A 12476-nucleotide genomic window follows, 5' to 3' on the forward strand; every position below is an offset into this window, starting at 1 on the left:
GGCCGGTCTTTGACGGCCGTCTCTGATCGTCCTTGAAACAGAGTAACTCACCACGGTTATTTCCACAGGCAACTAAGAGTCAACCACGTTGCTGTTGGTATGGAGTCACGTGTAGGCCAGATTGGGTAAGGATGGCAGTTTCCTTCACTAAAGGGCAACAAATTGACAATAATTTCACAGGCATTGTTGCCGAAACTGGCTCAGGCAATCAGATTGGATCAAGTGAACTTAAATTTTTCTACCTACCACGGTAGGGATTTTAACCCACGTCCTCAGAACATTAACCTTGACACTAAAGGGCATCTGGATGGGTATATGAATAGGAGGGGTTTAGAGGGATATGGACAACATGCTGGCAAATAAGACCAGAATTATTAGGATATCTGGTCAGCATGGGTGAGTTGGACCAAAGGGTCCGTCTCTGTGCTGTACAGCTCAATGACTCTAAGACTATGAGTCTGGATAACTACACCAGTCACAGTACCAGAGGGCCACAATTAACAATACATAGTTAACACAGAATTAGTAAGACAGGTGATGTTTCATAAACAAACTTATGTTAAACTACCACTCGCTGCCTAATTCAGGAACGCACAAAAGTACTTTTTGTTTTCACAGATACTCAGTTGTAAAATCACAACGCTGTGACTCACATATGTACCAAAAGCTACAGCTTTACAGTAAGACCTGAAATATTGCATTTATTCGCTTTGAGAATTTGAACATGAATAATTCCCCTTGTCATAAATCTGAGGCAGGGCTGACGAATAACAAGATGTGTTGGGATACTGAGATCACGCAAAAAGGGAATCACGAAATAACTTTAGTCGAAATCAAACCTTTCAAAAATAAATGGGCAAGGTTGCGAACAAAAGGAGGAAGGTAGATGTAATGCTGCAGTTATACAAAACCCTGGTTAGACCTCAACTTGGAGCACTGTGAGCAGATCTGGGCACCACACTTTAGGGAGGATAGATTGGTCTCCACCAGAGTACTATATAGGTTTACAACAGTGATACCTGCACTTCAGGGGTCAAGTTAGGAGGGACAGGATTATTCAAATTGGGCCTGTTTGCTCTAGAATTCAAAAGGTTACGGTGTGACGTACTTGAGATTTTCAAGACATTAAAAGGGAAACACATGCTAGATAAAAATAAACTATTGCCACTGGTGGAAGATTCTAGAACCAGGTGCATAGTTTAAAGACCATTCAGGAGAGATGTCAGAAACACTTCTACACAGAGTTGTGGGAGTTCAGAACGTTCTTCCTCAAACAGCAGTCGATGACAATTCAATTGTTAAATTTAAATGAGAGATTTAAAAAGTGTTTATTAATTAAGAGTATACGGAGTGAATCATGGGATGTGGACTCAAGGCAGGGATATGGAGTTAGGCCACAGATCACCCATGATCTTAGTGAATGGTACAGCAGGCCTGAGGAGCTGAATGACCTCCTCCTGTTCCTATAATAACAAGGTGTGGAGCTGGATGAACCCAGCAGGCCAAGCAGCATCAGAGGAGCAGGAAGGCCGACGTTTCGGGCCTAGACACTTCTGTTCCTACATTTAATTTAGTAACTTGGGAGTTAAATCAGGCAGTAAAGATTACAATGCTGTTGGTGAACTGTCTTCCAAAATACCATCCTGGAACATTGGCGAGGAACTACTGTTCAAAATGATAAAATACTGTACATACAAGGAGTAAGATTGAAAAACATTTCACCAGACAGGTTGTAGATAATCATCTTTATCTTCCCAACCCCAACCTGTTTTTGTTTTCAATTCAACAGATGTTATTTATGGCATTCGAAAAGCAAGCCAGTATAAAATCAACTTTTCAACTGTGAACGTAAAAGTGTTGTGTTCTGTCCACGCGGTGAGAACACAGCTCACTCAGGCTCGTCCTACTTTTTACAAGGATGTTGCAGCCCGCAAAGGCAAACAACGATGGCTGAAGCTATTCACATAGGTGACCATAATCTCTGCTGTTCTCGCTGCCCACCACTGACGTGTGTGGGAAGGATTGCTGGTGGACACTCGACCTGTTTGAGATACGTGACAAACATCTTCTGAAGAAAGGTCTAGGCCCGAAACATCAGCTTTCCTGCTCCTATTTTGCTACTTGGCCTGCTGTGTACACCCTGCTCTACACCGTGTTAGCTCACCTTCCTCAGCTGTCAAGTCCTGGAGTAGGAGTTGAGACCCTGGCTCAGAGACAGGGACATTACCCACTGCACCACTAGACCTCACCAGGAATACACAGTTTAAAAAACTGCAGCCAGACACTTTGGAGTGAGCTTGGCTGGCACATGATCAATTAGCAAATGATCCAAAATCAAACAGCTCTGATGAAGCATCATCTAGATTCGAAACAGGAGCTTGCTTGCTTTCTCTCTCTCTCTCCTTCCACCCCCACCACCTCCCTCCTTGGATGCTGCCAGAACCACTGTGATTTCCAACACGTTTTGTTTTCCATCCAAGATTATCAATTGTTCATTTCAAATTTTAGATGAATAAATTTTTATTTAATCTAGGATTAGTATTAAAAGAGACAGAGGAGCAGACTAGAACATGCGAGTTAAGCTAAACAGACATGGTCACAGTGAACAGCACAGCAAATTTAAGGGGCTGAATGTCCTGCCTTGTGGCTGTTGCTCTAAAGCAGATAGATTTGCAAACATCAAATAAAGCGAGTTTTCCTCAGAGGCTTTTTAATATTACAAGCAGTGCCAACAGTTCCCCAAAATAAAATCGTTCAATGAGTGGCTCTCAAATCGAAGTTATTCTCATTCACAATAAAGTCAATTAAATTTCATGGCTCAATACAGGGCCGTTTGTTTCCTTTGTAGGTGTGTTATTCGCTGGGTGCTGCCCAGATTGTGGAACACCACTGTCAGTCAGGGTAAAGGTGGCAACAGATTTTTATTTGGTTCCACCAACAGCCTAATTCATTCAACTTCAAACATACTGAGCTCTAATAATGGCACTGTCACTGCACTTTGAAAAATTTGTGCATTACAAATACTCCTACGTTACAACTCCTCTGTAAGAAAAAAAAAGCTGAAGGCGTGTGAACACAATCCAGCTCCACTCCTATCCACCCTATGCAGTCCGGGTTTCTCTGTGTAGGACTGCCAGTGAATCAGTTTTTAGTCACGTCTCTCAGATTCACACAACTGGGCTTCTCGTCTGACAGGCCTGAATCACTGCACCTTTCAGTGAGTCACCCGTTGATTCCACACCCCTTTCTGTCTCCATCCTCTCTCCTCGGTGTCACTGTAACCCATCTGCTGCAGTGCGGTGAAAGGTCAGAAGGACATCTCAACTTGTGCCCACAGTGTGCCGATGAATGATTTAACTATAGCTCTGAAAGGGTTAACCCCGAAGGCTGCAGTAAAGCTCCACCCAGCCTGAAGTGAAGGGGAAGCACAGGACAATTCTAAAGTCTCCGTAAGGAGCCAGGTCCACCTTCTTCATTGCAATGTCTCCCATACCAATGAAACTCGTACTTCACTGCTACTGTGCAGCAAGCTAGTCTTGTTGTAAGCAATGCAATCTCTTCTTTGCAAATTTCCTCTACTAAACCCAACAAAGTGGACACACAGACCTAAACAGAAATGGCCAAAGGTGGCAACAAATCTATCTCACAGTAACCAAGAATCCAGCCAGATCCGACAACAGAGTGGGCAATCTCACCTCCTGAAGGCCAAGGTTCAGTGACTTTATTACACCAACCAGAGGACTGGCATTCTGGGCTGGACCTACAGGATGTTGCCTCAACATCAAAGGTACCCACAAAGGGAGTAGTGTTAAAATCACGTTTCAGAAACCCCAGGCAAGCAGATCTCTCTCGAGTCATTCAGATCCTCTGTAGGAGGCGTCCCCAGTTGGTGCTGTCCACACCCCCGTAACCAACCTTGGGCCAATGAGATGCCTAGCCTTACAAAGCTGTACCTAATAGGGTCACAATGAGTTCCTGAGAAAGACAGTGTGGTGGAGGCAAGCTTGACGGAGACGTTCAGAAGGGAACTGGATCATTAACTTGAAAAGAAGGAACATTCACAATCACAGGGACAAGGGTTCAACAGATGGAGACCGGGCATAGACAAACGGGCTGAATGGCCTTCTCTGATGTGACTATTCTGTGACTCTGCAGGGTTGTTACATCACAGAAAGGCATCCACCGAGTCTATAGACCGGCACCATGAGGTAACACCATTAAATTGACGTCTATGCCTAATCTTAATAAATGTACCTCCCAACATGGCTCCTCTATACTTTGTAACATCATTACTAACATCAGTCTCCCAGACCAGTCACACTCTGGGACTGGTCATGTGCTCTTGTTCCAGTGTCTGCTCTGATTCATCGGTTCGGTTGCGAGAATGTAATTTTTGGAAAAAAAACATCAAGTTGGTGCTCCAGGATCTGTGACCTTCATGAACCTGAAATGTTTTCATGGTGTGGTGGTTCTTTTGTCCTATACATTATCCCCACTGACCTCTGTCCTTCATATTACACACAATGTTAAGGGCACATGTCAATGAAAGCATCAATTCCTGCCAGGTAGGGACTCCAGGAATGGGGAGGTGGGGGCTGTGCTCGAACCAGGTCTTTCAGCAGTTAGATTTGCAAAGACCCGAACACACAACAGATGATGACAACTTCAAACCACACACCATCTCCTCTTATCAAAAACGGCCAGATCAACAAATTATTTTAACTCAGAAACTGACAGATATTCACTATCCAAAAGGTGGCAAGAAATGCAGAAAATAGGAAAAGGAGAAGGCCCTTAGCCCCCTGATCCACCATTCATGGCTGATCATCTAACTAGGCAGCTCTGTCCTGCCTTCTCTTTAAGCCTAAGAACTAGATCTAACTCCTTCCGGAAAACATTCAACATTTTGATCTCAATTGCCTTCTGTGACAGTGAATTCCACAGGCTCGCTATCCTCTGGGCAAAGGAATTTCTCCTCGTCTCCATCTAATATGGCCACCCACATACCCCTCGAGGTCAGTGGCTCATGGGGCCTAGGCAAGACTTCGGGGTCAGGCTGCGCATCAGCCTTGAGGCCTGAGGTGGAAGTGGGCAAAACGGCCACTGGCCACGGCCTCCTGTCCCAAAACTCCGAGCAAAGACATGAACAACACATTACAGAAAGGATGTGACTGCAGAAGGGACAGGCAGGGAGATCTAGGAGAATGTTTCCAGGATCTGGGAATTGTTACGATGCTGGGAAGATTGGAGGGGCCTAGTTGTTTTTGAATAGAGAAAGCGAGGACCAACTGACACATATGAAATTATGAGGCCTAGAACACCAGGGTGGTGGGGGGGAAGTCTATTTCTTTCAGAGGAGCGGGCATTTAATCAGAGGGCGCAGATTTAGAGTCGGTGACAGGATAATGAGAAAGGAGTTGAGAACTGATTTCCTCTCGGATGATGTTGGGGGATTTAAACCCACTGCCTGAAAAAGGTTGGGCAGAGGCAGAGACCATCATCACATCAAGATTGTACTTAGATATTCATCTGAAGTTCAGTAATCTGCAAAATATGAGGTGTGCAGTGGGAGTCGGCTGGATAGTTCTCTGTCAACTAGCATAGACACAATGAGCTCCACAACCTTACCCCTTCTCATTTTCCATTGTGCTACATTTTTCTGTGTTCCTATCAAGCACACTGTCCAAAAGGGATAGTCATGTCTACAGGATCCAGTTTTCCAAGCTGTGGCTTAAACCCATGGGATCTTGTGCCATATTCTGATCAATGGCTGACCCGAGCACATAAACAATGTGGGAGATACTGAAGTTAACACGGTGTAGATCTGGATGAACACAGCAGGCCAAACAGCATCAGAGGAGCAGGAAAGCTGACGTTTCGGGCCTACACCCTTCTTTAGAAATGGGGGAGGGGAAGTTCCCACTATCTCTGGGAGATACCAAACTTGGGTACCTTAGGTCGACTCAAAATGATTTTGTAACTAAACACACAAAAGTGGCTTCAGCCTGTTAAGATGAAATAAAAAGTCTTCCTTTGCAATGCCGAATGGATTTGGCCTTCACAGTACGTCCCCATCACAGTTTGTATTCCCTATTTAGGAATGTGCGAGACTCTTGTAAAAAAAAGGCAGCAGTTTGGAAGCTGAAACATCTAAAACCCCCAAAACGACAGGTTTTTGTTACAGCTTGACACAAAATGTTTCATTTGAGATCAGGCCGAACTATTCAGCAGCTGAAAATACTGATGAAAGCCAGGAGACCCTACAGCACAACAGAGTGCAATTAAAGAAATTCAAAAGCAGAGGCTGGTTTCCTGATGCTTAGAATTCCTACTTTGGACTGTAGAAGGTCCACAAAATAACTCACTGATAGAAATGAGACTTAACGGGGTGGGGTGGGGGGGGGGGGGGGGGAATAGTGGCTCGTACCGTTGGAAGGAACAGAAAGCCCTACAATACAAATGATAACAGATTGTGAGGAAAGATGGGAGCTCAATGTCTCAGCGCATGTGCGGGGCGACAGCCATACCTGCTCTCTGTTTTCACTTGATGTACAATCATCAGTCACTAGATTTAGCAGGGAAGTACGTGCTCTGCTAACTGTACAAATTTGACACGGATGCTTTGGAAATATTGAGGAGATGGCTGGTTTCCCCACACTAAACTGCAGTGTTAAATTCTTTCATTAGTGAATGGCAATGGTCCAGTTTATTGCACTGGGTTCTTTGCATCATCAAATCTCCACACAGCAAGATTTCCACGAGGAACAAAAGCAAGGAGGCCCAAGCAATTCATACACAGCCCACAGAAACATGCAGCCCGTCCACATTTAGACCACCACCTCTGAACATTCCAACGTTGACACCATCTCCTGCATCCTCTCTGCAGGCCCTGCACAATTACTCAAGTAGGGGTTACCATCCAATACTATCCACCACCACACTGCCAGGCCCTAACGAGTGAACGGAGGCCATAGGTCAAATCTCTCATTGGAACGCACGAGCCAGAGTGTGCTAGAGAGCGAGACAGCGAGAGATACAACTGGTGATAGTTTAACGCGAGGGTCACCACAGCTCAAGCCAGGGACGAGGTTGAAAAGGGCAGGCCTGTAAGAATTGAACCCACAACTGCTAGCATCACAAACCAGCCATCCAGCCAACTGAGCTAACTGACAACCCCCAAGTGTATGAAAAACAAAACGAAAAGATCAGCTGCAAAGCAGTGCGTACAGGTTCTAATGAGTCAGAAGCAAGTGGATTCCACTATGACCCCAGAATTCAAGCCTGCAATCCACGCTCCTGTACAATTCTGAGGGAGCTCCCTTCAGTCCAGTGGGGGGTTTTTCTCCCGCAAATTCAGCACATCTAGAAAAAGAGGGCTTGAACACTACAGTCAGATCAACGGCCACCATCTCACGTTTTCTTCAATAACCTTCAGATTGGGGTGTTGTCCATTTGTTGTATTCATTTAGCACCCCACCCCCATCACGGCTCCAAACCAACACCTATTCCAAACAATTCTAAGCCTTTTCCTGAAAACCACACCACAACAATTCGACTCTCACTCCCACCACCATCTGTAAAACCAAATGTTAAAGATTAACTCCCCAATTCCTTCATCCTCCAAAAGTGGATTCTCTTGGAGGGGGTCCAACCACAATTTCAATTCTCCTCCTTTCTGTTGAGTGTGTTCTTAAGAAAGCCCTTCCTTTCACATACTTTGCACTGCAATTTTAATCTGTTGTTTTAAAAACTATTCTGAATTTACCCCTCATTTTGGTGGGGGTGGGGGTGGGGGTAAGAGGCGGCTTTTCGGCCTAAACACAGGAGTTTACATGATAAAACTGACACAGCAACATCAAATTATGAGAGAGCTGAGAAGTTATTGATGAGCACGAAAACACGTGGCAGCTAGGAATTAAAGTGCTAGCAATATCTTGGGACCAACAACACTGAATGGCTGAGTTGATATAGTGCTGAAGGAGGCCATTCAGCCCGCTGTGTGAACAGCTAGTGCAGGCACAAGCATCATTAGCCAACACCAATCGCCTGCTTTCCCCACTCCACACCTTACCCACCGCCCCCACACTATTTCGGTCCAATGCCCTCTTGAATGTCTCTATTGAACATGCCCGCAAAGAGCACAGTCCAGAAGCAACCTAATTTCCAAATACAAGAGGGTTGAGGGGCTGTGGGATGCACCTCTCGGATTAGCGACCCTACAAGAAAGACTTGCGTGTATAAGGGAGCTTCCTACGAACACAGCCTTAAAGTGCTCTACAGCCAAGGATGTTAGAACAAAGAACAAAGAGAATTACAGCACAGGGACAGGCCCTTTGGCCATCCAAGCCTGCACCAATCCAGATCCTCTGTCTAAACCTGTCATCTATTTTCCAAGGATCTCTATCCCTCTGCTCCCTGCCCATTCATGTATCTGTATAGATACATCTTAAATGACGCTATCGTGCCCGCCTCTTCCACCTCCCCTGGCAACATGTTCCTGGCACCCACCACCCTCTGCGTAAAGAACATTCCACGCATATCTCCCCTTAAACTTTTCCCCTCTCACTTTGAACTCATGACCCCCAGTAATTGAGTCCCCCACTCTGGGAAAAACTTCTTGCTATCCACCCTGCCTATACCTCTTGTGATTTTGTAGATCTCAAATCAGGTCCACCCTCAACCTCCGTCTTTCCAATGTAAATAATCCTAATCTACTCAACCTCTCTTCATAGCTAGGGCCCTCCATACCAGGCAACATCCTGGTGAACCTCCTCTGCACCCTCTCCAAAGCATCCACATCCTTTTGGTAATGTGGCGACCAAAACTGTACGCAGTATTCCAAATGTGGTCGAACCAAAGTCCTATACAACTGTAACATGACCTGCCAACTCTTGTCCTCAATGCCCCGTCCGATGAATGAAAGCATGCCGTATGCCTTCCTGACCACTCTATCGACCTGCGTTGCCACCTTCAGGGTACAATGGACCTGAACACCCAGATCTCTCTGTGCAATTTTCCCTAGGACTTTTCCATTTACAATATAGATTTCTCTTGAATTGGATCTTCCAAAATGCATCACCTCGCATTTGCCGGGATTGAACTCCATCTGATGTTTCTCCACCCAGGTCACCAATCTATCTATATTCTGCTGTAACCTCTGACATTCCCCTTCACTATTGGCTACTCCAGCAATCTTAGCGTCATCTGCAAACTTGCTGATCAGACCATCTATACCTTGCTCCAGATCATTTATGTATATCACAAACAACAGTGGTCCCAACACGGATCCCTGTGGAACACCACTGGTCACAGTTCTCCATTTTGAGAAACTTCCTTCCACTACAACTCTGTCTCCTGTTGCCGAACCAGTTCTCTATAAATTTGGCTAGCACACCCTGGACCCCATATGGCTTCACTTTCTCCATCAGCCTGCCATGGGGAACCTTATCAAATGCCTTACTGAAGTTACTTGTGAAGTACAGTCAGATCTTAGGGGATGCTACAGCCAATGCGTTCACAGATAAAGAGTAGATTATCTGTTCTCATGTTATTGGTTGAAACAGAGGTACAGGGCACTGGGCATGACCCGTACAGTCCTGTTGTTAAAAACAAAAGTGCCATGGGTCCTTTCTACCACCTGTCAAACAAAAATGGCCCTTGGGACAGTGAGGGCTCCCCTTGCTACTGCACTGTGCTGAGAGCCGAGAGGGAGAGAGAGAGAGAGAGAGAGAGAGAGAGAGAGAGAGAGAGAGAAAGAGAGAGAGAGAGAGAGAGAGAGCACATTCGGGTACACGGGGTTAGTGGGTTCACAATGAACATAAACAGCTCCTCTTGAGCTAAACAGTCTGGTGCTGTATCTTGCAATTTCAATGCCATTTGTCTCCTGGCTACGTTTCCACAAGCTCCATTGCTTCAGCAATGTTAGTCCATGTTTTCAATCACACGCTGGCCTTTTACAACGCACTTTACACAAACCTTCAGATAAAAACGAGGAAAAAGCAAACACGCTCTTCATTTGGGTCATTCTAAACCGAAGACAACCCATCAAATGCAACGCCAGACAGGACCCACTGAAATTGCTGTGTCAAATCAAGAACACATGTTAAACTGTGGCTGGACTCCACTTCCCCGAACTGAAAGGCTTGGGGGACGTTCAAATTCTTTTCTGTTTTCTATTTTGCGAGGTCTTCCTTAAATTCTCTCCCCGGGATCCACGTGTCAGAAGACAAGACAGTCAGGCAACCTCCTTCTTCTAAAGGAAGCGGACCGTGGTCCATCCTAATCCCACTCACTCCTTCCTCTCCCGTCCCATCCCACGGGGGATTCCAGAATACATCGGAACTGGGAAATCATGCAATGCTGAGCGCAGTAACTGGGTGGTTCACACACCCATACAGAAACAGGGAGGAAACAGCACGATGACATTCAGGGTGGCATGTGACAGTTCAGTCAGGGGGCCGTGGCAAACACACACTTTGTCAAGCATCTTGCAGCCCGGGATACTGAAGGAAGAGGATCCAATTCCCTTCCACCACGACAGTTGGCCAGGAACCTCTCCTGCTCTCACTGCCTGCGCCTGTGTTGGGCAGATGCGCCCGGGTCAACGCTCCCTCGGTTTGGCCAGGGGACTGAACTTTGGGGACTGGCAAGTAGGACTCGAGCCCGCAGCTTCCAGCTCAGAGGCGGGGACACTACCTGCTGCGCCACAAAGCTGCCTGCTGGCACAGGCAACCACCCTAGGATAACACAGCTGTAGCATTTACCACCCAAACGCTGTCTGCCTTGCCTTCCATCACCCTGCCCAACAAAGTGGCGAGAATTACACTTCAGTAACGAAGGCACTTCAAGTTCGTTCTATTCTAACTTGTCAGCAAATATTTATCAGCGGGGTGTGAGGGGGAAAGAGGTTCATTTCAAAAAGGAATTTGCAGAAATCCTGTTTATTAGGACACTAAACTATTCCAAATTCCACTTTTAAAGTTAATTGATCCTGAATTAAAAGAAAGAGGGGCGCAGCAACACTAAAGACCTCTTTTTAAAAAAAAAATTAACAACAATATGTTCAAGGAAACTGCGCAGAATTTGCCGACAGTCCCACTTCATTGGCACATGCTCCAGAAAATCCCCACTTCCAAACAAAAAGCCAATGCTTTCGTTTGCAGAACTGTTGCGGGATGTGCGGCCTGGGTGGCATGATCCCTTTCACAGCAGGTGAACAGGGTTCACATGAAAGCCACGGTCTGAAACACCTTTCATACCCGATCTACATTTTATTTTACAGAAATGCTTGCAGCAAAAAGATGCACTTTACAGAGATCCCAAAACAATGTGCTGTTGCACACTGCAACTCAAACATTCAAGCCACTCGCAAACGTTGTCTCCTGCAGTCACAACTTCTGGAAAAACGACTAAAGTGCACCAGTCAGATGGAACTAAACAAGGGGCATTTATAGCACAAAGAAACAAGAATTCAGGGAGAGAAAAAAAAATCACACTGTCAGCGCTTTACAACGCATCACAAAAGCTAAATCTGGAAACTGCAAAGATGACTAACTGAAGTCCAGTTAGTGATTTTTTTTTGCATTTAATCAGTGGATCGAATGTGATAAACATCACTTCTGAAAAGACTGGTATCTTTAATACCTAACCATACATTCTTTATAAGATTGCCACATTCCTACAAGTACCAACATTTCATAACTTAGTTACAATTATGCACCCACCAAGTGTTGCTCATTAGGAGAAATCAATCTAGTTCAGCGACTTAACCCATTTTGGTGCAGATTACTCTGAACATGAGCAATTTCCTTTGTTTGAATTGGTTTTCAACTCCTGACCACAATTGGACAGCATCAACTCATAGAACAGTCTAGCACAGGAACAGCCACTATGTGTCTGCCCACTATGATGCCGTTCTAAACTAATCCCATCTGTTTGCACATGGCCCATATCCCTCCATTTCCTCCCTGTTCATGTGTCTGTCTACCTGCCTCTTAAATGTTGCTATCGTATCTGCTTCTACACTTCCCCGGTACTGTGTTCCAGGCACCTATCAACCTCTGTGTAAAAAAAAATCTCATACACATTTGCTTTAAATCTCTCCCCGCTCACCTTAAACTTCTGCCCCCTAGTATCTGACATTTCCACCCAGGAAAAAAGACTTCACATCCACCTATCCACGCCCCTCATGATTTCATACACTTGGCCCTTGGCTTCTGATGCTCCAGTGAAAACAATTGAAGTTTACCCAAACTCTCCTTATGGACAACATACTCCAATCCAGGCAACATTGTGGTAATCCAAGATAACAGTGTGGGACTGGATGAACACAGCAGTCCAAGCAGCATCTTAGGAGTACAAAAGCTGACGTTTCGGGCCTAGGCCCTTCATCAGAAAAATTTCTGACGAAGGGCCTAGGCCCGAAACGTCAGCTTTTGTACTCCTAAGATGCTGCTTGGCCTGCTGTGTTCATCCAG

At 45.5% G+C, this 12476-nt stretch overlaps 1 protein-coding gene across 4 annotated transcripts in view; it reads right to left on the bottom strand.

Annotated features, from left to right (window-relative positions):
- Window positions 1-12476, bottom strand: part of rreb1a (ras responsive element binding protein 1a) — a 261578-nt gene that overhangs the window by 194589 nt on the left and 54513 nt on the right. Inside the window, exon 1 of one of the 4 annotated variants that reach the window (XM_059652237.1) lies at window positions 9976-10039. The exons of the other annotated variants lie outside the window; for them this stretch is intronic. Coding sequence (XP_059508220.1) covers window positions 9976-10024 — 49 coding nt within the window. The 5' untranslated portion in view covers window positions 10025-10039. Of the gene's footprint in view, window positions 1-9975; window positions 10040-12476 lie in introns of those variants that run through there. 4 annotated transcript variants of the gene reach the window in all.

This window comes from Stegostoma tigrinum, chromosome 2 (genome assembly GCF_030684315.1).
Source record: "Stegostoma tigrinum isolate sSteTig4 chromosome 2, sSteTig4.hap1, whole genome shotgun sequence".
NCBI classification, from domain to species: domain Eukaryota; kingdom Metazoa; phylum Chordata; class Chondrichthyes; order Orectolobiformes; family Stegostomatidae; genus Stegostoma; species Stegostoma tigrinum.